Source organism: Sciurus carolinensis, chromosome 5 (assembly GCF_902686445.1).
Source record: "Sciurus carolinensis chromosome 5, mSciCar1.2, whole genome shotgun sequence".
NCBI classification, from domain to species: Eukaryota; Metazoa; Chordata; class Mammalia; order Rodentia; family Sciuridae; genus Sciurus; species Sciurus carolinensis.
Window position 1 is genome coordinate 121,382,697 of NC_062217.1, and position 25,668 is coordinate 121,408,364.

The 25,668-nt window shown below is 56.1% G+C and overlaps 1 protein-coding gene across 1 annotated transcript in view; it reads left to right on the forward strand.

The window, feature by feature from the left end:
* The window catches only part of Col13a1 (collagen type XIII alpha 1 chain), a 140,494-nt gene that overhangs the window by 12,140 nt on the left and 102,686 nt on the right, over positions 1 to 25,668 (forward strand). The window contains exon 2 of the mRNA XM_047553785.1: positions 5,245 to 5,314. Coding sequence (XP_047409741.1) covers positions 5,245 to 5,314 — 70 coding nt within the window. The remainder of the gene's footprint in view (positions 1 to 5,244; positions 5,315 to 25,668) is intronic.

The window sequence follows — 25,668 nt, forward strand, 5'->3', positions numbered from 1 at the left end:
GCCTGGGGAGGGCCCCTGGCCGGCCGTCCGCAGCTGCATTCTCTGGGGCAGCGAGAGGCCGCCTGGCATTTCCCGCTTTGATACTGATACAGGCATTTTAATAGCTGGGACCCATCGGGCGGGCGGTGTTTCAGCTCTGGCCACACAGGGCATTCCAGGAGGCCCCGGCCACCAGCAGGGGCGAAGCAGGAAGGCTTCTCAGCTTTGGTGGCTGGGGATCCCACTTACCCCTGAGATTCTCACTAGGGGTCTCAAACTCAGATGCCTCAGGGAGCAAGCTGGTGTCCTAAATAGGTACCACTGGCCACACAAAAAGAGTGCCCCTGTGATGTGGGTGGCATATTCATGTACGGGGGGCAGCTGCCACGCAGGGCCACCTGATGGGACTGTGGCCCACGACTGCCAGCGGTCAGGCCCTGCCACTGTACAGGAGACAGGAAATCAGAACCTAATGGGACCTCACCTGATGTGTAAACCACCAATATTTACTGAGCACCTACTGGGTGCCAGGCCCTGTTCTAGACACTAGGGACGTGGTAGTGAATGAAACAGAACAGAATCCACATCCTTGTGGAATTGACCTTGTGGTGGAGAGAAGCTATAAACAAGATAAACAACCAAATACCTAAGGAGGAGATGACAGAGGGAGAGGATAGGAAGCACATGGGGGAGGGTAGTAAAAGCAAAGAAGGTCTCATTGGGAGCATGCCGGGTGGACAGCTAGGGAAAAGCATCCCAGGCAGAGAGACCAGTAAGTGCAAAGGCCCTGAGGCAGAACACTGGCAGCGTGTGAGGGAGCAAGAGGCCTGTGGGGTCGCCTGGCTGCTGTGTTGAGGATGGGCTGTGGAACCAGAGCAGAAGCAGCAGGCTCCTTCAGAAGGCTTTCGCAGTAATCCATGATGAGGCTCGGACCAGGTGGTCACGGTGGAGGTGGGAGAAGGGCGAAGTCCTGAAGTGTCCGAAAGGCAGGGAACAGGAGTTGCTCAGGAGGCCTGGGTGAGAGGATCCTGAGGTTTCCATGGGTTGTTGGTACTGTGTGGGGAAGTCACCCGGAGGCGCAGGCCCGGGGAGGGCGCTCCTTTGTGCAGGGCCTGGGTGGACGCGTGGGGCAGGTGGCTGGGTGGACGGGACCGTCCAGCAACATGAGGTCACTGGGTTGGAACCTTTGCCAGGAGGGGAGGGCTGAAGGCAGCCAAGAGGGGACCAGGACGGCAGGAGGAGGCAAGCAGGAGGCAGCCGAGGTGGACCGCGGTCGGCCGGGAGCTCTCCTGGGGAGAGAGGGAAGCGCCATCAAGCGCGGTGGCTCGTTCCTTTTCCACAGCGTGTGCCTGACGATCATGGGCGGGCAGATGGCCGCTGCGCCCGGCTCGCGGGGTGCACCCCTTTTCTGGGAACGGCCACACTGACCTGCTTTGGAATCGTCTGTCTTCTTTCACCTGAACAGTCGAGTCCTTTTGATGGGACCTAGACTATTTCCCAGGGGGCCCTGGGCAGAAAGCCTGTGCTGGCCCTGATCTAAGTGAGCGGCCCAGAGGAGGACGCTGGCCAGGCAGGAGGGCGGGGGCTCGCTGGCGGCACCTCCCTGGGCCCGCGGAGCGTGAGGCCCGGGTGCGTGGCGGGGCGGCCTTAGCCTGGAGCACAGATGGTGAGAGGGGAGAGGGGCGCTTGGCACTGACGCAGATGGACAGGCACGTGCGGGGATCATCTCTGGAGCCCCAGGCTGCTCCTGCCCGGTGCTGTTGCCCGCTCCATGGGTCCTGTTGTCCTTGACCAGCTCCACCCATCAGCAGACCTAGGTCACACACCTGCCCACACCAGGCCACAGGCCATTGGTGGGAAGGGGTGAAATAGATTCTTGGAGTCCCTTACTGGAAAGTGGCACTCATGAGCCAGGCTCAGAGTCCGGCAATGGAGGGGCTGGCACCAGACTTTGTCCTGGGAGGTCACATGCTAGCCAGTGGCCACTCCCCCCAACTGGCCTCCACACGCACCCACCTTGGGTCCTGTGCCCAGCCTCCTCTTTCTAAGTGAGGGTCTCCCCTTGGGGTGTTCCCCTTCTTCCCTTCTGCTTTGATCTTCAGCCGCCTTCTGCCCTCAGAGCCCCCCACCCATCCTGTCACTGTGCTCCCTCACCAGGGTTGGTACTCTCTTTTTTTTTAACTTTTATTTATTTATTTTCATTAATTTTTTTGACAGAGATAAATATTTTTTAAAATTCTTTTCACACATGTATATAGGATAATAATGTCTGTCTTAATCTGCCCTCTGTCCCATCCCCACCATCCCACCCCTCCCCCCACTCCCCTCTGTACATTCCAAAGTTCCTTCATTCTTCCTTACCCACCCCCCACTATGGATCAGCATCCATTTATCAGAGAAAACATTCGACCTTTGGATTTTGGGATTGACTTATTTCACTTAGCATCCTATTCTCTGGTTCCATCCATTTGCTTGCAAATGCCATAATTTCATTCTTCTTTAAGGCTGAGTAATACTCCATTGTGTATATGTACCACATTTTCTTTATCCATTCATCTGTTGAAGGGCACTTAATTTGGTTCCAGAGCTTAACTATTGTGAATTGAGCTGCTATAAACATTGATGTGGCTGTGTCACTGTAGTATGCTAACTTTAAGTCCTTTAGGTATAAACAAGGAGTGGGATAACTGGGTCAAATGGTGGTTCCATTCCAAGTTTTCTTAGGAATCTCCACACTGCTTTCCAGAGTGGCTGCACCAATCTGCAGTCCCACTAGCAATGTATGAGTGTACCTTTCTCCCCACATCCTCACCAACACTTATTATTGCTTATATTCTTGGTAATTGTCATTCGGACTGTAGTGAGATGAAGTCTTAGAGCAGTTTTGATTTGCATTTCTCTAATTGCAAGAGATGATGAACTTTTCTTCATGTTTGTTGATCGATGGTATTTCTTCTTCTGTGAAGTGTCTATTCAGTTCCTTAACCCATTTCTTGATTGGGTTATTTGATTTTTTGGTGTTAAGTTTTTTGAGTTCTTTATATAACCTGGAGATTAATGCTTTATCTGAGGTGCATGTGGTAAAGATTTTCTCCCATTCTGTAGGTTCTCACTTCATGTTATTGATTGTTTCATTTGCTAAGAAGAAGCTTTTTAGCTTAAATCCATCCCATTTATTGATTCTTAATTTTACTCCTTGTGCTTTAGGAATTTTGGTAGGTAAGTCAGGTTCTAAGCCAACATGATGAAGATTTGCACCTTCTTTTTCTTCTATTAGGCACAGGGTCTTTGTTCTACTGCTTAAGTCTTTGATCCACTTTGAGTTGATTTTTGTGCAGTGTGAGAGACAGAGGTTTAATTTTATTTTGTTACATGTGGATTTCCAGTTTTCCCAGTACCAATAGACTATCTTTTCTCCAATGTATATTTGTGGACTCTTTGTCTAGTATGAGATAACCATATTTATGTGGGTTTGTCTCTTTGTACAGATTGGTGGGGGTACTGGGGATTGAACCTAGGGCCATTTAACCACTGAGCCACATCCCCAGCCGTTTTTTATATTTTCTTTAGAGACAGGATCTTGCTGAGTTGCTTAGGGCCTCACTAAATTGCTGAAGCTGATCTGACCTTGAACTCACAATCCTCCCACCTCAGCCTCCCAAGCTGCTGGGATTGCAGGCCTTGCCGCCACGCCTGGCTAGGGGAGTGGACTTTACCTAAGAAGGCCTGAGTTCATAGCTCAGATCAGCATGGGCTGACTGTGTGACCTTTGGCAAAGCATTCAGTCTCTGAGTCTGTTTTCTTAAGTATTGAATGAGGTCCCTGTTAAACCTACTTTAGAGTTTGGTTATGAAAAATTGATGTGACTCTATATCCAAGCACCCAGCTGAGTGCCAGTCCTCAGCAGGAGGCCGAGCAGATGTTAAGTTGCTACAAATCCTCTTGAAGTTTCCCGACCTTCCCTCCCCACGCCCAGCATCAACTCCTATGGCCCCCGTGACAAAATGACGAGGTAGTGAGGAAGCAAATGTCACAAAAGTGCTTGGAGGGGGGGGGCCACTGGCACCCAGAGTGGCCAGCACCATCCAGGGGGGACTACAGTGCCCTGGATCTAGCCAGTCACTGGCCACTGGAGTGCAGACCCCCTTCTGGGCAGATCTTTGGATTTTCTAAGAGAAATTAGAAATGCAAATTTGCGTGGGGAAACACCCCCTTCAAAATGTTGTCAACAAATCCAATAATGATTTTAAAAATCACTGTGGGAACCAGGTGAAATCCACCGAGGCCCAATGTGTGTCTAGGACCCAGCACCACCCCCGCCCCCGCGGTGACCTTGGCTGGCTGCAGCCTCCTGGGTCTTCAGGTCCCTCACCTGTAACAGGAGCGCAGCAGAAGCCAATACGCTGAGGCTGAGCGCTTCCTAGGACTCGGGCGCCAATCTCTGTATGTTCCAGCATTTTCAATGGGGTCTCTGTGGGGTTGGGACTGTTACCAGCCCCGGGTCCCAGACCCGTGTGGGAACCTGGCAGCCTGACCCGGGACGGTCTCTGCAAACCCCCATGCTAGTCTGGCCGCCTCGTTGCGAGGATCAAGTCTGAGTGCTTCCTAAGGCCCTCCGCCCTCAGCCTGGCAGCGCGAGCCCACGGCAGGTGAGCACCTGCCACGCGGGCAGTTCTGCATGAACTGTCCACTTGCCACCAGGCATGTGGCAGCTTCCTGAGGCTAGGGGCCACGACCTCTTTGGAGCCCCTGCCTCTTTGGTGCCTTCCGGCGTGGCTCCAGGAAGAGCTCCGGTGGAGCCTGCCAGGGGCCTGCCCAGGGCCTGCCCAGCTCCCTTCTCCCCCACCTCTGCCCACCTGCCTGAGCCAGAACAGAAGGCACTGCCCCTCCCGTGGGATCCATCAGAAGCCCAGTCAGTCCCAGAAGGGAAGCAATTAGCAGAGAACCCAGAAAAGCTTGTCATTGCGCACATGGGTGAGGGGCCTGGGGGCTGGGGTTAATTTCTTTAAGAGCGCTCTGAAGAGACACTGAGATTACCAAGATGGGCCTTCTCCTCTGCTTCTTATTACCAGAGGCCTGGTGGCCGGTGGAGGGCCATTAACCACCAGCCTTTGATCCCCGAACGGCCCCCTGCAGCTCCCCCAGGTGGCCCCTCCTCTCCTGCCCCTCCTCCCCTCCCCCCTCCCCCGCCCCACAGCGGCTCCAGCTTCAGGGCTGCACGTTTACGAGCTCCTGGTGACTCCTCTTGTCTGTCTCTTCGTGCAGAAATGGAAGCTCCACTCACGGAGGCGCCGAGAGGCCCCAAAGATGTCTCCAGGATGTATCTGCCCACCAGGTAAGGAGCCCTGCTACTGCGTGAGGTCGGGCGTCCCTAGGACAGATGCCACGTGCCACGCCCTTCCGCAGTGGTCATGCTACGTTCCCGCCACGCTCGGGACATCAATTCTCTGTTGAATGATGGGAACAGCAATATCCATGATGGTGACTTTGCATCCACCCACTGGTGGGCGGCCCGTCCCCCTCCATCCTTCCTCTGTCAATGCGGGCACACGTTCCTTCATGAACCTCTTCCTCGGGCCTCACGCTCTTTGACACGGGTTGTGGTTAAGTCAGATAAGATGATGGACGTGGTTACGTTTGGAAATCATAACGTTGTGCAGAACCCGAGGGCAGGTCAGCCCCAGGAGGGCGAGGGTCCCCCTTGCCGTGTTCACTAGTGCTCCTGGTGTAGCCGGTGCACAAAAATGTTTGTCACTTGAACGAATGAATGACTCCCTGATGATAAGACTTGGTTTGCCCCGACTAGGTGACTTGGGGTGATGTGTGTCCATTGTGTGGCATCCAGACTGCCTGTATACACCAAGGAATCAAGACATGGCTGAGGGTTGACAGGTCACATGGTGCAGTGATTTAACCGGTCCAATCAGGATTCAAATTCTGCTTTGGCCATTTACTAGCGTTGCGTGGGCAGGTTCCTTAAGGAGGATGTCTCTGGTGCTTTGCGGGGCAAGCCTTCTCCACGCTCCGTCTTTTGATGGACTTCAAGCTGTGTGCAGAGTGTCTGCTCTGGACTGGGCACCACGTTGGGTGTTGGGTTCAAGTGCATTGTCCGTGGTTAATAGCACTGATGAGTGATAGCTCTTGAGAACCTCTCAGAATCCTGACCATGTTGGTCAACTATGAGAAGGACAGATGAATAAGTCACACTGTTCCCTTGAGTAACTGAAACGGGGCGTGCCCTAGGGGGTAGGGAAGGAAGTCTTTAAAAAGGGTTGGGGGAGACAAGATAATATATTTAAGTGAGTTCAGGGAGTTTTGTCCTGCTCAGTGTCTCTGCCACACCAGTGTGGTTTCCTTAGCACCTGTGGGGGAAACTGGCCTTGGGAGGGGTCTTACTAGGCTCTCTGGCAGGTCCTCCTCTGGCCTCAGGACCCTGAGGCTGTAGAAACCCTCACACAGGGTCCTTAAGCCAGGGAAGAGAGGCTAACAGATGTGAAGCACATGGGACACGGAGGGACCCCATTGGCTGGGAGTGAGTGGGCCGGGGTGGGAGTCACAGTTCAGGCAGGCCATCCTGGGAGACTGGGACAGTGAAGGGATTCAGCTGGCCCCAGGCAGCAGAGGGTCATCTGGGGTTAATTAAAAGGGTATCCAAAAGCCTTGGGAAGCTCCCTCCCTCCCTCCGGGCCTGGGAGATTGGGCCCTGGGGTCTGGGAACACTTCCTGGAGGGAAATGCTGAGGTGAACAAGATGAGGTAGGGGTGAGCGGGCAGCAGGGCCTGGCAGGGCCACTGTGGACTTCCAAGTGTCTGCGGCTTCTCACATTTCACATAATTGTGTCTGCCGCTCCGTAACTCTTAGGCAATTGCAACTGATTTTGCTCGAAGTGTAGAATACTGATTAAGGCCAGGAGATCTGGGGCCATTTCTTAACCTCCCGGTGCCTTCATTGCTTTATCTGAAAAAAAACAGGGACAACAGTCACGGTGCAAATATGTGTTAGAGACTCCGAGGAATGATCCAGGCTCGGCCGGACGTTAACACCTTGTCTGATCCGTAGTAAGCACTATCATTGCTATTATTTCCTCCATTGCCTCTTATACTTCAAGGACGCACAGAAATCCTCACCAAGCACCATATCCTAGGGTTCTGGGCGACCTGCACACCTGTGGCCTGGCAGAGGCTGTCCCTGCCCCGTCCCCGTTTGCTGGGGAAAGCAGAGCAGCTGTCTGGTGGCCTGGCCACCATCAGAGTGGCTGCCTCACCAACAGGCCTCGCTTCTGTGCTTCAGAAGATCCGGCTCAGGCCGTCCTGGGGAGGCAGAGCTGGGGAGGGACGAGGGATGAGGCAGGAGGGAAGGAGGATTTGGAAGAGCTCTTTGTCCCCTCCAGGCCTGCTAGGAGGTCACGTGGGGCCAGGGGTCTTGGTGTGGTGGGGAGGAGGGACACAGGGGGAGAAGGAAGGGTTTAAGCAGGTCCCGTGTGGGGAGGGGACACCAGCAGGGATTGGGCGGGGCAGGCCCAGGAGAGCGAGAGAGCAGGGCTTCGGGAAGGGTACCCCAGGGGTCGGGCATTTCCCAGAGGGCAGTGTGGCCCGATATAGAAATCAGAGCCAAGCGGGGAAGGCCAGGAGGATGGAAAGAGGAGGCCCCACCAGGAGGCAGAATCAGGAGGGCACCCAGGGGCTCCCCAACTTTCCAGAAAGTCAGGCCAAGGACTGGAAAGTCTGCACAAGGGCATGTGACATCTTGGACTCTCAGAGCACAACTGCCAGGGTGGACTAGGTCCTGCTGGGTCCCTGGACCTGCCTTCCCCGGAGCCTGCCATAAAGGAACCTCCTCAACATGAAAACCAGCCCGCTTCACATAATGGCAATTCTGTTGCCGCTCCTAACTGAGCACCTACTATGAGCCAGGCACAGTACTGATGCTGCATATTGATGGGTGACCCTCCTCAGAACGCTTGAAAATCTCAAATGTCTGAGTGAAGCCCCCTCTCCTTGCGCCAGCCTCCCGGATGTCTCTCGTTAGGGACGTGGCCGCTCCTGGTGCTTGCAGAAGGGCTCATGAAGCCGTGGAAACAGAAAGTCTCACCAGCACTTAGTCTTGCTCCCCTACATAGAGGCTCTGAATGTTTAGTCCACCCAGTAATCACTCCTGAGGACTGGATCCTCCTTGTGGTCTCCAGCTGCTCTCTGGCCTCACACACCTGGTCCCCTCACACCCCTGGTCTTGCCTGAAGCTAAAAGCACCACCATTGGGACTCAACCAAAAAACACATTCTCCTTGCCCACGGTGGCCACTGGGATCCCAGCCTCCAGCTCCAAAGCCTGGCCTGCCCTGTTTTTCTGTGTGGTCAGCTAGGCTGAGGCGGAGTCCTGTGGTGGGTGTGTTCTTCCTTGTGGCAGCGCTGGGACCCTGGGTAGCATCCAGAGGGTTGGGGACACATAATCGTGGGCAGAAAACCTGCGTCCTTCCCCTCCTGCTGACCCTGCCAGCATCCTCCTGGGATCCTCCCTGTCCCAAAATAGCCCTCCCCTGGCTGAGAGCTGGCTGCATCCTGCTCCGGGGCTAGAGGCGCTGCCTGCCAGGGAGTGATGGGCGGGCGTGCAGGCCGGGGACGGGATGCCAAAGGTCCTCCTCAGTGAGGAGGGTCACGGTGTCCAGAGGTTCAGAGGAATAGGTGTGGGCCGTTCACAAAGCCTGACCCTGGTGAGGCAGGAGAAGCAGCTCGGGAACAGAGGTACATACCGTGGGACTTCCTGGGCCACTTGAGACAAATACAAAGATCAGGAAAATTCGCCCATTCTCTGTCCCGATCCTTCTTAACAAACGAGGAGCAGGACAATATAGGTTCCAGCTGGCAAGGAAGCAGCTCCTTCAAGCCCGCCACGCTGGGGCTGGGCAGGGCTGCTCCTCACCGCGTCCAGGCTGGGCTGGCAGTGGGAACCCATGGCCAGCTCAGCCGCTGGAACCAATCACTTTGCAGCCTGGACCTCGGTTCTAAGGGGAAGAGCGGGGCAGGGCCATCTTGGCTGCCAAGCGAAGGGGCTTGGGCTGCAGCAGTGGGGGCCAGGGCAACACGGGGTGAGCTCCGTGTGTGAGCGCCATAACCAGCTCTCCTGTGGAGGACAGTGGCCGGCAGCAGCCAGCGCTATTCCCTGGCTCAGATGTGCTGGTGAAGAGCTGGGCACCCATGGAGATTGGGGCTCCAGCAAGACTTCACTGAGGAGGTGGCTCTGAGGGCTGGTCCCAAGGAACCAGGAAGCAGGTGGGAGGGTCTAGACAGTTAGGGCGGAGACTCAGCTGCCACCCGGCAAAATCCCCCTCAAACGGGGACTTCAGCAAAGCAAAGGTAGAGGTCTCCCTTCCTCGGCAGGAGCATGGCCCAGGCCTGGGATGATGCCGCTCTTCGTCTTGGGACTTCCATCTCTGGGCTCTCACAGCTGTTTTGTCCTTGCCATCCACTGGCGGGCACGAAAGGAGAAGGGACTAGGGGACTGCAGGCTCCAACCCCAGGAGCAGACCTGGAAGAGGAGACACTTCACTTCTGCTCACATCACTGGCCAGAACTTAGCTGCATGGGTGCCCAGGCCCGTGGGAGGCCAGACAGTATTTTTGACGGGTAGCCAAGACACAGATAGCACCTTGTCACTGTGGAAGACGGGGGAACAGATTTCCAGTCATCCCAGGAACCATCAAGGATAAAAGCTTGGAGAAATAGGTTCACAGATGACCAGGCAGGTTGAGAAATCTGGAGCACAGAGCAGTGATGGGGAGCAGATGGGCAGAGATGAGGGTGGAAAGAGATGTCGAGATGGCAGAGACCTAGGCTGAGGAGATTGGCTCTCTCTGTTCAATGGGAGGCAAATGGTTTCCATGCCAAGGATGATTGATTGGTAATGGCTGCCAGGAAGGTTGTGCCAAGTCAGCAGAAAATGGGTGATCGCTTAACGATGTCTGCCAGGGGTACAGGAGTGGTGAGCAGGAATGCCTGCAGTCTGGCTGCGTTACTGCTGTTGTTACTGACATTCAGACGCTCCCTTGTTCTGCTGCAGCCCAAAGGATGTGCTTTCCACCTTCTGGATCTCTGTCCTGTCCCCTCCCCCTGACTGGACAGTCCTTTTCATGACCCATCTGACATCCCAAAGGCCAGGCTGGGTCCTGCAGCAGCAGCCCTGAGGCCTCCTTCACCCTGCAACCCCTCAGTTGCTGGGGCCCGTCAGTTCCATTCCTCTGCTCAAGAACCATCCATGGCTCCATGGTGCTCAGGCGTCCCCTCCCCACCCCGGTGACGGCCCTCATTGTCTCTCCAGCCTGCACTCTGATCCATCCCCTCCAGTCCTTCTTTTCTTTTCATAAAACCAGTCTGTGCCCCGCCAGGCCTGCAAGGTCCCCCGCACACTCTTCTCCCGCAGTCCTGACACCTGTGTCCCCCGCTTCCCTGAGCCCCTTCAAGCCTGTCACCTTGTGCTGACGATATAAGCCATCCCGTAGGACGCTGACTTTGCAAGCAGAAAGGCCGGGGTTCAAATCCCCAGCACCATGGCGTGGAAAAAAGAAATAAAAAACAACAAGAAAAGCCTGTCACCCGGCCCTCCCGCCCTTCTCCTCCTGCCTTAGCCTGTCTGTCCGCTCCGCGCCTGAGCTCTGTGGACACAGCGTGCTCAGCGTAGGAGGCGTGCACCTTGAAGGTGTCTCCCTGGCTGCAACCATTAATTGCCTGATGTAGATTCTAGGTGTCTGAGACCATTGGTGAAGGATCCCGGGCTGATCCAGGACCGTGGTCGTGTGTACTTTAGAGATCAAGCTGCCCCGGCTGGCAGTTCCAAATGAGGACGCTTCCTTCGCCTTTTCAGCCCCTCCTCGGGCACCCTGCTAGCTCCAGAAAGGACGCCCTCCGTTGTCTTGAAGAGGGCGCCTGCCCTGACGGAAGCCCCCCAGTCGCAGCTCCTGCCCCTCCTGGGAAGCAGGGTCAGGTGGCTGGCGTGGGAAGAGCCCGAGCAGCCCCAGCTGCTGGAAGACCAGTGCCACAGCGACGCAGGAGCCTCCACCGGCTGCCCCCGCAAGGGCCTCTCCCTCCAGGCCCCAGCCTGGGTTTGAGAGTCGCCTGGGGAATTCTCCCAAGCTCATTTCTTCCCCATTTCCTCCCAAAGCACTTCCAGATCCCAGCCCTCCTGGACTGTGCTGATAATGTGCTTCTCCTAGATCAGCTCTGATAACGCCCGGGTGGTCGAGGTGATTTGTGGGGAAATAAAAAGAAGGAAATGGAGGGTTCCGGCAAGGCCAGAAGAGGCCCGGACTGGGAAGGATTCCCAGACCCTGAGGGACTCTGAGCAGGTTCTCCTCGCTCTGGTCCTTTGTTTCCTCAGTTACCCAAAGGGGTGAGCGACTTCCAAGAACTATTTGGCAGTATCTGGTAAGGGGAAGATTAACCCCCCAAGAAGATTTACCCCCACAGAGGAGCCAAGGGGGCCCTGGGGCAGCGCTGTTCCCACCACTGGATCAAGGGAAGGAAGAGAATAGCCAAATACTCATCAGGAGGAGACAGACAGGCATGTTGAAGGGTAGATAAGTTGCAGAACTTTTATTAAAGAAATACCACCACAGCGAACATAAATCAATAGACCTACAATCCAGCAATTCTATGGATGAATTTCATCCTGTGGAGGAAAATAGGCAATGGCAAGAGAATCTTTACAATATAATTTATTTGTAAAGTAAAAAATATAAAGGGCTGGGCATGACAGCTGGTGCACACCTGTAATCCCAGTGACTGGGGAGGCTGAGACAGGAGGATCAAAAATTTGAGGCCAGCCTCGGCAGCTTGGCGAGACTGTGTCTCCAAGGACTGGGGATGTAGCTCAGTGGGTTCAATCCCAGTATCACACACACAAAAAATTAAAGCAACATAGCACATTGTTCAGGAAATATATACTTGTCATGAACATATAACAAGTATATGGGAATGATCAACCATATTAGATGGGGAGGAGGGTCACAGTGGAGATTGAGGGTCACCAGGGGTTCTGGTGAGCTGGGTGGTATGTCAGGTCCATAACGACTTTATTGAGATATAATTCACATGTCAAACAATTCACCCCTTTAAAGTGTACCGTTTTTTGTACAGTCACAGAGTACCATCATCACCAATGGCATTTTTAGAACATTTTCATCCCCCCAAAAAGGAACACCACACCCTTCAGAGGTCACCCCCCACCCCCACCCCCGGTTCCCACCATCACTCATCTCCTGTCTGTGAATTTATTTTCCACGGTTATCCATGTTGTAGCCTGGCTCAGTACTTTGTTCCTTCAATGGTCAAATAATACATCACATTCTTTTAAGCCTGCCTGGATATCTGAAATATTTCAAGAAAACACATGTTTAAATCGGGAGGCCAATCAGAGGGTGTGGTTGGATTTGCTGTTAAGGAATCTTTCAGGCCTGACTCTCCTCCAGTGAGGACGTACCTTCGCTTGGCGCTTAAATCGCTCAGCCACCTTGGGCTGGTGGCCATAATGCCAGTCCTCCTAGAAGCCAGGACCAGGATGTTGACGCCCGCCAAGGCACATCTGGACTCCAACACCGGATGCCCGGGTAGTACTGCACGGTCCCCTGCGCATCCTCTGCCCCTGTGAGTGTCACCACCTCTGTGACATCTCCCATGAGTCCCCGGGCACATCAGGTAGCCTGTGTCCTGAGCCCCTGCAGCATTGTGTTCCTGCCACTGCTCTGCCCACCCGGGAAGCAGCAGCCAGGCTCACAGCCCAGCAGGGTCCTTCACTGTTCCAAGCGTCAGACCTCATCACAGTACAGTGACGTGGGCACCCATCTGATGGATGGGAGGGGCCTCGTCAACCCTGTCCGTCATGTGGGGAAGGACATCCACTGGAAGGTCTCCAACTGCCCCTCTGGACAGGAAGGTGGCCGTGGGCAGGTGCTGTGTTTTCTGTAGGAAGGGTAAATTGCCTGGCTTCGGTGGCACCCAGTTGACAGGGGCAGGCTAACCTGGTGGCCACAGGTAGGTGTGGGCTCAGAATTCCCACCACCCTGGGTTCAAATCCCAGGAACCCCGGTTCTACACCATCCTAGCCCTGGGGCTGTGGATGAGTCCTCTCCTGACTCACGGAACTGACATCCTGGCTGCTGGGCTGCACCTGGGGCCCGGTTTGCTGCGCTCCAAGTGACTGTCGGTCGCCATGGCCCTGTGATGATGACGTTCTGAGTGGAACAGAGCTTCTGGTGACATGGGGTTCTGAGAGCTGCAGCCAGCCTGGGGTCCTGGGGGACGATGCCACCTTTGCCACTGAGTGCAGTGGGGAAATAGGACCGAGGCTGCCCCGGCGCCGCACCTCCCTCTCTGCCCGCTGGAGGCCAGGCCCCTCCAGCGCTGAGGGGAGCTTGGTCTCCTCTACTGGCACTGCAGCATGTAAAGTGGGTCAGATGCCTGCCTGTCCCCCAAGACGGGACGCAGTACTTGCTGTGGGGAGAAGCCCTCTTCTGGATCCAGCTCTCCACCCAAGGAAAGCCTCCTCCCTCCCTCGGCTCCCATTGACTCATCTCTCACATAGAAAGAAGGATGACCTGGGGTTCTTGGGAAAGTTCTTGGCTGCTGTGCCAATGACAGATGTTGGGGAGGGTTAACTTGCCTGCGACCCCGTTCTCTTTTTTTAACATCACCTCAATTTTGTTTCATTTATTTATTTTTTATTTGCTGTGTAGTGACACATGGCAGTCGAGTGTGTTTTGACACATACACAGAGCGTAGCTTCCCACTCCTGTGGATGGACGTGGAGTGGAGTTTCACGGGCCACATGTTCCCATAGGAGCACAGGCGAGTGCTGTTCCCTGCGCTCTGCTGTCTTTCCCTGCCCACCCCTCTCCTCCCACGTGCCCCCTGGTCTGATCCAATGAACTTCTGCTGCGACGCGGTTCTTTAGTAGAAGGCAGACTGTCGAGGGCTGTGGGATATAAACCCAGGGCCGTCCGTGGACCACGGGTTAATTACAAGAAGGACGTTGGACTCACTAGTGATACTCAGGGTCAGAGCCTTGGGACCCCTGGTTCATGAAGAGAGATTCGCCCTCCCTTTATCCCACTCCATCCAGCCACCACGTGGGCTGGGAGCCACCGGAGAGTGGAGCTTGTCTTAGGGGGGCCACATTCATATCCCTTGTCCTGAAGACTCACTGTCCTCAGGGGAAATGGGCCGTGGACTCGCCGATGTTGGTTGGCACGGGGGGAGTCCTTGATTTTCACAGGCGCTCCATTGCCCATGGAATGCTGGGGACCGTGAAAAGAGGACATGAGACAGCCATCTGGCCAGGTAGACAGCAGCACGCAGCATGGGGTCATTTCTCCCCATCTTTTGGACTTCCTGCCTCAGAAGCCAGCAGAGGCAGACTGGAGACAGGAAAGGCCACTCTGTCCCTGCTCTTGGAGGCTCATACCCCCCAGAGGTGATTCCACAAGTTTGTCAGAGTGGCTCTTAGACGCTGCCCTGTCAGGGTAAAAGCCACACTAGGGAGGCAAGCGGACCCCCACCTCCCGCCCACCACCCCACTGAGCAGAGAGGACAGCGACCTGTGGCCGGATTCCTGGGCTGACCACGTGCTCTCAGGGCTCCAGGATGCCTGTGGGCCACATCAGCAAGTGACCAGGGCCCACCAGTGGGTGCAGAGCAGCTCCAGGACCCTGCTCAGGGCTGTGGGTAGATGAGACACAGGGCCTCCTGTCCAGGTGAGGGACATGCCAAACAGAAGCAGAGGCCACCTTTAGAAAATGCAAGATCAGGCATAAGGGAGGATCTGGGGGTTTCACTGAAGAAGCGGCCTTCAAGGGAGACCCTGAAGGACAAGCAAGACTTCAGGAAACAAAAACATAGATAAGGAACTAAGGCAAGGACTCAGCATAACCAAAGAACAGGACCTGGAGGACTGGGAAATGAGGAAGAATCTGGAATGGTTGGAACAAGCTCACCTGGAGGATGGAGAGAGGCTGGACGGCAAAGTGGGGTGGAGGGAGGTGGGCCCTCAGGGAGCTGGAGCCACCCACTGCTCTGGGTGGGCCTGGCATCAGCAGAAGATGTCTGCAGAGGCATGCGAGGTGACCTCCTGGGGAGCTGTAGTGTAGAGGATGCATGAGGACAGGGACAGCAGCCAGGAAGAGACTACAGTGGCCCTGCCAAGAGAAGACCTTGAAGAGCACAGGGAAGGGGTGGGGGCCGAGGGAGACATTGCAGAGGGTCACCTGCTACGCGTGGGCCCAGGAGACCCAACGTGATCATGGCACCTGTTTCAGGAGGAGACGACCTCACACCCCTGTGCTCATGCTCCGCCCCAGCACCCCCGACTCGTAGGCTGTGGTTTACGCCCAGTTCAAAGACTAAAGGAGGCTCGGAGATGCTAAAGGATCATCCGAGGTCCACAGCTAAGAGCCACAGCCAGACTTGAGGCCAAGACTTAGATGTCAGTGCCACTGCCCTCAGGGCACAGGGAACAGCGGGAGGGGCAGGATGCGGAGCTCAGCGTGGGGCAGCTGAAGGTGGGGCGGAGGATGCAGGAAACCCCTGTGGAAGCGCCCAAGGCCCTGGAAGGGCTGGTCCCAGGGAGGAGTCAAAGAGCAGCTCTGATGGCGATCTCCGTGGCCAGCGTCTGGCTGGCTGCCAGGGTCGCCGCTCAGGGCAGGGAGAGGACGGGTGTGCTCGCTGGAGACCCAGCTGCAGACCCAGGGGCTAAAGGTGTTCAGCCCCAGGAGAACCTCTCACCCGCCCAGGGCTAGCCCCGCCCAGAGCCAGGCCCCGCCCAGAGCCAGCCCCGCCCAGAGCCAGGCCCCGCCCAGAGCCGGCCCCGCCCAGAGACAGGCCCCACCCAGAGACAGGCCCCGCCCAGAGCCGGCCCCGCCCACAGGTGCTGCGGAGCCTGTCCCAGGCTGCGCTGGGCACAGAGCCCCCTCCCTTATTCAGGGGAGGGCATCTTGGTCTGGCCTCCTGCTGCTCAGCCTGCCAGGTCCTCTGAGAATGTTCCCACGGGTGACTCTAAAGAACATAGGATGGTACTTTAGAGGAAGGGGACAGTCAGGAGGGACCAGCCCTGGGTTCTTCTCCCAGAGCCCCTCTGGCTGTCCCTACTCCTTGTCACACCTGCTCCCTGGCAGATTCCTGTTTGGCCACCAGGGTGGCCTGGACGGTCCCTGCTGTGGAGGGTGTCATCACTCCCATACACCTTGTCCCCTGAGTGCAGCCCCCAAGGTGGCTCTGAACTTACCATTCATGTTGCCAACCCTTTCCTGATGAGAACACTGAAGCTCAGAGTACTTTTTTAAAAAATCTGTTTTTAGACATACATGACAGTGGAGTGTGTTTCCACATCTCACACACACATGGAGTACGACTTCCCGTTCTTGTGGTTGGACATGAGGCGGAGTTACCTGTATTCATATGTGAACATAAGTTGTGTCGGATTCATTCTACTCTCTTTCCTGTTCCCACCTCCTCCCTTCCCCTCATTTCCCTTTGTCTAATCCAGTGAACTTCTATTCTTCCCCCTTCTGCCCCCCAATCCCACCCCACTCCCACTTATTGTGAGTCAGCATCCACATATCAGAGCGAACATTGGGCCTTTGGATTTTGGGGACTGGTTTATTTCATTTAGCATGATAGTCTCCAGTTCCATCCATTTAACAGCAAATGCCATAATTCCATTCTTCTTTATGGCTGAGTAATATTCCGTTTTGTATATATACCTCACTTTCTTTATCCGTTCATCTGTGGAAGGGCACCTAGGTTGTTTCCACAGCTTAGCTACTGTGATTTGAAGCTCACAGTACTTTACTAAGGATACAGAGCTGGGAAGTGCTGGGGCCAGGACTGGAAACCAGCTCCCAGACATCAGAAGGTCATTGCCCCATGGTGACTTGAGGGCTACCCTGGGGTACCGCAAGGAAACCGAAGACAGATGATGACCACGAGTCTTGTCCAGGGAGAGTGCAGTTAGGTAGGGCCAGAGGACATTCATTAGTCATCATAACAACATGTATGAAATGCTTACCGTATGCCAGGCACCGTGACTGTGTGTTGCATGATCTCATTTCTCCCGGTAGCTGCCTAATGTGGCAGATACTATTGCTATGTCCACTTTACGGCTGAGGAGATTGAGGCCTCAAAGAGCTTATGTGACAAGGCCAAGGCCACAGAGCTAGTGTGTGGGGGTCAGAATTTGCACCCTGGGCAAAGCCAAGCACGTGGGAATGCAGAGGCGTCTCCCTCTCTCCTGCTCTGCCGCTCAGTGCAGTTCCTGAGCCCTGGTTTTGAGACACGTCCTGTCTAGAGGAAGGAAGGTAAGGCTGCCTCACCAGGCCAGGTACAGTGGTGCCCAGTAAAGCAGCCGATGCCACCGGGGACAAGGGCTCCACCGTGGGCACCTGGGCGCCCGCATGGGCTCAGTCCTGGGGCCTCACCCTCATCATCCCAGCTGCTGTGAGGTTGGTTCCAAGCAAGTCAGGGGCCAAGGCAAGGACAGGGGTCCAGAACCACGCCGCTGGCGTTTGGCCCTAAAACACCAGATCCAGGGTCAGAAGGGAGCCCCCAACTCGGTTGGTGAGGAGCAGGAGAAGCCCCCCACCCCACCCCGTGTAGCAGGGGCAGGCTTTGCATGTGGGTGGGGCTGGGGGTGGAAGAGAGGAGGGGAGGGGAGGGGCGGAGCCTCCAGCTGCTGATTGGCAGCAGGGCCCCGCCCCTCCTCCTCTCGGCTCACTTCACGGTTTCCGGTCACCACTCCAGCCTCTGCCCTGTCTCTGTGTGGCAGGTACACCCGGCAAGGCACTGTGGGAATGTCCCCAGCAGGTGGGGGACTGGTAGCTCAGGAGGAGATGGGTCTGTACCCCTGTCCTCAACCTGATGCAGACCGTGGGGAGCCCCTGGAGCCTGGAATGAGCGTGGAGCCTGGACAGGGGATCCGGCAGTGCTGGCCTGCCACTTGACACCCCAACTGGGGAGGAAACGCCATGAGCCCTCCTGGCACGGGGCCATCGGAGAGTACCAGCCCGCGACGTGTGTATAAGTGGATGCCAGCTCCCTGCATAGCTATGTGAGCTGTCACAGGGCGGCCTGGCACCGAGACGGCCGCGCGGAGGGCCGGGCAGCCTGGACACGGCCTTGCCCTGTGCGCCCCAGGCCTGCCGCGTGGTGGCGGGGAGGGGTCTCCTGGGCCCGCCTTCGTTCTCCAGGACACCTGGGGCCACACGCCCTCTTGGGTGTCCTCTGAGCTTGCCCCCTGGAGGTGCGTCCTTCTGGGGAAGAGCCTCCTCCCCTTGTGCTGGTCACGAGTCTAGACGCCGGCATCCAGGTCAGCCTCTGCGGGGCCTCTGCCGCGTGGTCGTGACGGGTGGGCCCGAGCCCGGGGCGAGGTCTTCAACTTGAGCGCGTCACCCTGACAGCGTCATCCTTTGATGATTGGCCCCCAGGCACGTGGCTGGCTGTGTGGCTTCCATTTTACTTCAGGAAATAGGAGTGAGTCAGGGGCAGGTGGTCCACTGGGTGGGCTGAGTGCTGACTCAGTCTGTGGAGAGTTTTGAAAAGCTCTGTTGGATGATCATTTTGAAGTCTCGCCCCCCTTTCTTCTGAAAGTGTGGCGCTCTGGGTAACTGAGCTCCTTTCTGGTGAGTCGAGGATGTGTCCGATGATCGGCATTCCTTTTTTCCTAATTTTATAGACTCAGGAGATTCATTTCCCATCCCCATTCTGTCCCTTTGTTTCCTCTTCACCAATCGTGAATAAAAGAGAGAAAATCTGGCTTTGGAAAGTCCTTTCAATTCTAGGAGAATCCAGCTCCCAACCCTGATGATCTCAATGCAGGCGCCAGCCCTCTGCTCCCCACTTAGCTGGGAAAGGAGCAGGAAGTCACAAGCAAGGAAAGGAGCTTTCCTTTCAAGGAAATTAATATATATATATATATATATATATATATATATATATATATATTTTATATATATATTTTATATATATATATATTCATTCTGGGGATTTAACCCAGAGACGCTCACTGAGCTCCATCCCCAGCCCTTTTTTATTCTTATTTTGAGACAGAGTCCAACCAAGTCATGTAGAGCCTTGCTAAGTGGCTGAGGCTGGTCTTGAACTGGCAATCCTCCTGCCTCAGCCTCCTGAGTCGCTGGGATCACAGGCGTGCACGCCTGCCCCTGGCTCTTTTGAGGAAATCTTACATGAGCCCCACCTACACTCTGGGTACACGTAAGAGCAAGCCCTGAGGCAGGGGCTGGGGTCCTCGAGTGCCCAGCGTGTGTCCTCCTGGTAACTCCCTCCAGGTGCCCCCAGAGACCCCAGATCTCTGTCAGCACAATGTCAGATCCACCAATGTCACCCAACCTCTTCATTTTACAGTTAAGAGGCCAGTGTGGAAGGACGCTTAATCCAGCCCACACGGCCACGGGGGGTACAAGGTCTGCCAATGAACCAGAATCCGTCCGCCATATGTTATCTCCTACATGGGTCCCCAGAGCTACTGCCGGTGTCCCAGGGAGGCAGGAGTTTGATGGAAACTGAGGCAAGGTGACCCCAGTGGCCAAGGTCAGCCAGTGCTACAGGCCCCTGTGCCTCCTGAGGCCAAGAGCTCCCGCCAAGCTGGGCATGTGGTTCCGGATTCATCCGTTCACTGACAGCTTGTCCTTCCTGACAGGTGATACCTTGGGTAAAGCGGGACAAAAGATGCTGCCACAGCCTAAAACCAATTGGCCCCTCCAGCCACCACCCACCGCACAGCTATTTCCAGGGGTGAGGTCATGTCCCACATGTCAATCTTTAGTCTCCCACGGGCAGTCCGCTGCCCCACCAGCTGGCTTCGGTAGGTCCACCGGAGAGCACTTGGCCTGACACTTACCCTTCTCCACCCTGCAGGCCCCCCTTGGGGGGCGGTCACCTGGGGCAGTGCCCTCATGTTCTGTAGAAAGGTAGACTCCAGGATGCTGCCCCCCACAAGGAACCGACACATGGGAATAAAATGAAAGCATCAGGTTTTATTAGCGAAGGAAGCTCAGGTCAGGGCTGATTTCCGATGCACGTTCTAGCCGCGCCTGGTGGAGCGGGGTGCTACTCGGAGGCTTCGCCCACCTTAAAATCCCCCTATGAGATGAGGAGTTGCTTTCTTGGTCTTGAGGGTCTCCAAGACCCCTCAGCCCTCTTCGTTCCTGTGTGACTTCACCTTTGTCCTCTGGCCCGCACAGGAGTCTGGGCACCGTGACTGGTTACTTTGGGCAGTTCCCCACTCCATGGCACTCAGGCAGCGAGGGACCCAGGAGACAGCTGCACTATGTCTGCCCCACTGTGCGTCAGAGTTGGACAGGCCTGAATGGAATCTGGTAGGAACCTGAGCTTCACAGACAAAGTCTAAAACCCAGAGAAGGCAAGGAACTTTCCGAAGTCACCCAGCAGTTCCTGGAAGTGCCTGGACTAATGAGTGGCAGGATTGTGTGCCGGCTGTGTGCTGGGATCCTTGCGCCGGCGAATCAACCTCTCTGATTCTCAACTTCTCACCTGTAAAACTGGGATAAGGACCACCTCTACCTCTCATGGGGGTGCAGCTCAGCAAATGCTCGTCCCTCTCGTCTCCCAGTTCTCCTGAAACCAGCCCACGGCTGTTTTGACCCCTGTCCCTGTCCCCCACTCCCCAGCCTCTGAAACACCGTTGCCCTGGGGACCAGCCCTTGCAGAGCAATCCGTTTGGACGTGAGCACTTCCAATTGCCTGCCAGTTACAGTACATGCAGCGTCTGCACCAGGTGCTCAGGTGGCGGCAGGGAAGACGCAGGTCTGCGCCGTGACGTGGCCAGAGCCTGGCTCCTGTGGGCGCCATGCAGCCGCAACTCTGCAGACCCCACTTCCCACCTCTGTGAGGGGGGTTCCAGCGGCCCCCGCGAGCGGTGGCAGGAGGCCAGCCGGGTCCCTGTGCGTGGAGCTCCCTTGAGCTCCGCAGTGGGTTGCTGTTCGCTGCACGGGCACCACTTGTTATTTTCAGATTTACGTGATGACGGACGAGACCTGACCCTGCCTTCTAGAAACCTTTCCCCTGCCTGGGCCTCTGAGCAGTGTCCACAGGAAATATTTCACCAATTATATCCTGCAGTCTGTCCATGCCAGCTGTGGCGCTGAGAGAGCGTGCTGGGCTCAGAGGCCTTCCCGGGGCAGGTGACGGGTCCTTTGTTCACTCATTTGATGACTCCGTGCCAGAACCTGCCCGGAGCAGGCGCGGCTCTGGGCAGAGAGGGGCCAACCTGACTGGATCTTGCCACCTCACAGGAGAGACCCACAAAATAAACCCGTACAGAAAGCTTTTATTACAAAGAATAAAAATCAAGGGGTTCTTTTTAAGGACCCCCCAGTTTTATTGGAATATAATTAGCAAATAAAAATGGTATATATTCAAGGTTTACAACTTAGTCAAGGGGATATTTTCAACAGGGCCTGGCGGGGTGCAGTGCTCTCTGTGCTAGATGGTGGTCAGAGAAGGCCTCCACCAGAAGGGAACATTCCCAATGACAAACCAGACTGACTATGAGAAGAGTTCATTTAACAATGATTCAGAGCATGAGGAGGGCTTGGACCGAGCCTGGTGTGGTGTAAGCTATAAAAGCGTCTTTTAAATAACTAAATCTGAGGATGGGGGATGAGTGTTTTGATCAGCAGGAACAGTGTGTGCAGAGACCCTGGGATAGGAATGAGTTTGGCTTGTATGAAGAAGAGAAAGAAGGTCCGAGTGGCCCTGTGAAAGGAATGAGAGGGTGAGGGCTGAGACAGCTCAGAGAAGGGGTGTGGCCAACCCCGCGGGGCTCCGTGAGACTCTGGCCTGTGAAGTTTATAAATTTCTCCCTCAGTGAACCAGGAAGGCCCTGGAGAGTCCTGAGAGGGGGAGCCACAGGTTCTGGGTCCCGCAGGTAGAGAGCCGATTAGAGAGTCAGAGCGGAGAGGCCGGGGTGGGGGCCTATTGCGAGCATGCAGGGGAAAGGCCATGGAGACAGAGGAGATGGGGACGGTGGACATCCTTGGGGTGGGCAGGCCTTGCTGATGGCTGGTTGCGGTTAGAGACAGAGGGAAGGGAACCAAATTTCAGGCTTTGGACTTGAGCGGTCGTGCGGGGCGTGGAAGGGGTGGAGCTGGGGACGGTGCAGCCCAGGTGCTGGCGGGAGCAGCTTTCCTGGCGGGATGGGGACAGGAAGGTCAGGCTGGCCCGGAAGGACCGGCAGACTTGGGGTCCCAGAGGCAGCGCTCCTGGGCTGCGGCCGGAGAAGCCTGGCTCACTCCTGCTCATCAGCGCCGCTGGCTCAGGAGCAGAGGGGCCAGCTGGGGAGGGGGCCGCGGGGGCCTGTTGGTGGTGTGAGGGGCTCTGGAGTCCCCAGTTCCCCTCCCAGCCGGCTGGTTTCCTCTCTAAATCCTGGACCACAGGACGACAGGCCCTGGAACCGCAGGAGGTGAGATGGGGACAGGAAGCCCTGCTTCCCACGGAGACTTGGCCGGGAGGGGTGGTCCTGGCGGGACGGACGTGCAATGCAGCCCCCAGGGATCGGGGTGAAGTAAGAGGACGGGGCCTCCACACCCGGGAGCAAACCTGGGACTCGCGTGACCTTTAGGTTGACGTCAGGAGGAACACCAGTCTCCTGAGGCTTCTGCTGGCAGCCAAGGCAGAGCCATCCCGACCCAGCCCAGCGTGCCCGGCCCGGGGCTCCCCGACCCGGCACCAGTGCTGCGGGCCCAGACTGCCCGGTTCGGTCTTCTCCTTTCACTCAGAAGGACACTCTTCTGTCGCCCCTCTGCGGGAACCCCATGGTGGCACCAGCCCGTCGAGGCCCCGCTTCACTGTCCTCACTGAAGCCCCACCATCTAGGGCTCGGGGGTTGGGCTCTCGCCCAGGCCTTTGCTCCTTCTCTGTCCTGGGTCAAGAAGGTCATCGTCGTTGTCCTCTCCTGGACACCCCCTGATCCTCAGGGCACAGGGAATCCTCCCAACTTCGTTTTTGTACTAGGGATCGAACCCAGGGATGCTTTACCAGTGAGCTCCATCCCAGCCCTTTTTATTTTTTATCTTAAGACAAGGTCTTGCTAAGTTGCTGAGGCTGGCCTCAAACTTTCCATCCTCCTGCCTCAGCCTCCCTAGTCACTGGAATTACAGGCATGCACCGCTGCACCCAGATTTGGAGCCTAGTCGTAACCAGCTGGGTCCTGTGACCTGTTCACACATCTGCTGCCCCTCTGCACAGTTAGCTCTGCGTGGTGTAGGGCTCTTCAAACCACCATTAAGGGTATCGGGCCCAGAGAGTTTGCCTGGCACAAAATTCATAACAGTGCCAATTCATTCATTCATTCACACATCCAACGTGCATCCCTGAGCACCTACTGTATGCCAGGCCTTTGCTTGGTGCTGGGTACCCAAAGAGAAGCACAACGTCATCCTTGCCCTCACAGAACTTAGTCACACTGGCGACTGTCAAATTGCCAAGGTGACAAGTACCACCAAAGGACCTGCAGGGCTTCATGAGGAACTAGGCAGCATCCTTAGTCAGAGATGCAGGAAGGCTGCCCTGAGGAAGGGACCCTTGAGAGGTGGCCTTGCAGGGCAGTAGGACTGACCAGGTGCAGGGAGAAGGGAGGGCATCCCGGCAGAGGGAACAGCATGTGATGTGCAGTGACCCCGAGGGGGGAGAGTGGAGAAAACGAGGCGCGGAAGGAAGAGCAGCGTGGCTGTAGTGGACCTTAGGGGCAGAGCGTGTTGAAGTGAGGTTTCGGGGTCAGCAGCAGCTGGCCGTGTGGGGCTTTGAGATTATTTTACAGTTTGAATTTTTAGCCCAAGAGCAATAGGGAGCCACTGAAGGGTCTTGAGCAGGGTCATGCCCTGACCAGATTGGTATTGTGGGAGCTCACACTGGTTTCTTTACAGAGCAGGGACCAGACCCCAGTTTCCTGACACTCAACCCCTGAGAATGTGACACCCACATTCTACAGCTCCCCCTCCCCCCAGGGCCTTCCATGGGCCCATGGTCCTTCCTTGAATGCCAGCTTTCCCGGGCCTTGGCACAGCTGTGCTCCACCAAGCTGAAATCTACTCCTACCCCCTTGTGTCCAGCAGCAGGATGGGCTGTGGGCGCCTGACCCCGTGTGGGCACTGGTGCCCGAGTGTGAGGACGACTTCACTGGGTCTGCTTCTTTGGGCACAGGGAGCCCAGCTCCCTGCCACGGCTGCAGGGTCCCGCGTGAGTGTTTAGACAGGAGCCCCGCGGGGGTCCCCGGCAGCGCTGCAGACAGAGCGGACACCAAGCCGAAGCCCTTCTTTGCCGCCCGTCTGCACATGTGGAATTGGCGGCAGGACCCGGCAAGGTGGAGTCCCCCAAGATCCCCAGCTGCAGACACACGGCGACAGGCAACTGCGTGTGTTCCCTGACCACGGAGCAGAGGCCTAAGGCTTCCTGAAAAGACACTGCCATGTGGGAACGTGGGGACCATCCCCTCCGGGCCCCGCTGTCACAGCAGGGCTGGGTCCCAGGGAGGTGCAGAGCCTCAGCCATGGCACGCGGCTCACGTCTCCGAAGGGCGCAGCAGAGCTGGGTGATCTGATTCCTTCCTCTCCACCGTGACCCAGGGGCGAGGAAAGGAGACGGAGCTCAAGGCGGGGGTTCAAAATCTGGGTTTCAGAGCCAAAGGACCCTGAGTTCAAGTCTTGCCCTTGTCACTTGTCAACTGCAGGCTCTGGGGGGAGGTTCTTAGCCTCTGGGGTCTTTCTTCATCTGTACTTCAGTGTCTGTTATGACTGCCGCAAACCACATGGACGCTTTATGCTGAAATGAAACAAAATGAAATTTAAAACGCAGTTTCTCAGTTTCCCCAGGGGTACTTCCAGTGCTCCTCTGGCGCCTTTGTGGCCAGGGCATTGGACAACATTTCCATCACTGGACAGCTTCCGTCTCTAAAATGAGGATTGTGACACTTGTTCTATGGCTTATGATAAGGATGCCAGGAGACAGTGACTGTAAAGTGACCTGGCAAAGTGCCACCATATACTAGGTGCACAACTAACCTTTAGCGTGACAATGTTGGCAGCGATGGGGTTAGTGCAGCCCATTCATGTCTGCGTGCGTTCTCTGCAGGACAGGTGCTGTAGCCAGTAGAAAGGTACTAGAGGGAGGCCACCATCCTCCTGGATTGATTGGTTGAAGATTGATCGATCGGTGGATCATTGACTCTGAGCCAGGCGCTGTGGTAGGTTTGTGACTCGGCATAAACTCAAACAAGACACGGTCTCTGCCCACTAGGAGAGATGTGCAATATGAAACGCAGCATGTGCAAAGCACCCAGGAGTGTCAGGAGGAAAGGGGAAGGAACAGCAAAGCCCTGATTATGTGAGGAACCCTGGACCTGGGGTTAGGCTTGGCTCAGTGCCTGGCACACAGTAGGCCTTCAGTCTGTGCCAACAGACATGGCCTAGGTGACAAGGGTCCTTGATGCTCAGCACATCTCCTGCTCAACTCCAAGCAGCCCAGGGGTTCCTAACAAGGTATCCTTAGCAAGATAAGGACACGTCTCCCTCCCAAGACCCGGAGTGGCCAAGCCTGCTCTGTGGACAGGGACAGACTGGCAGCCTGTCACCAGCCAGGGTGTGAGGAGACAGACCTCGGGTGGGGCCCCTCATCTC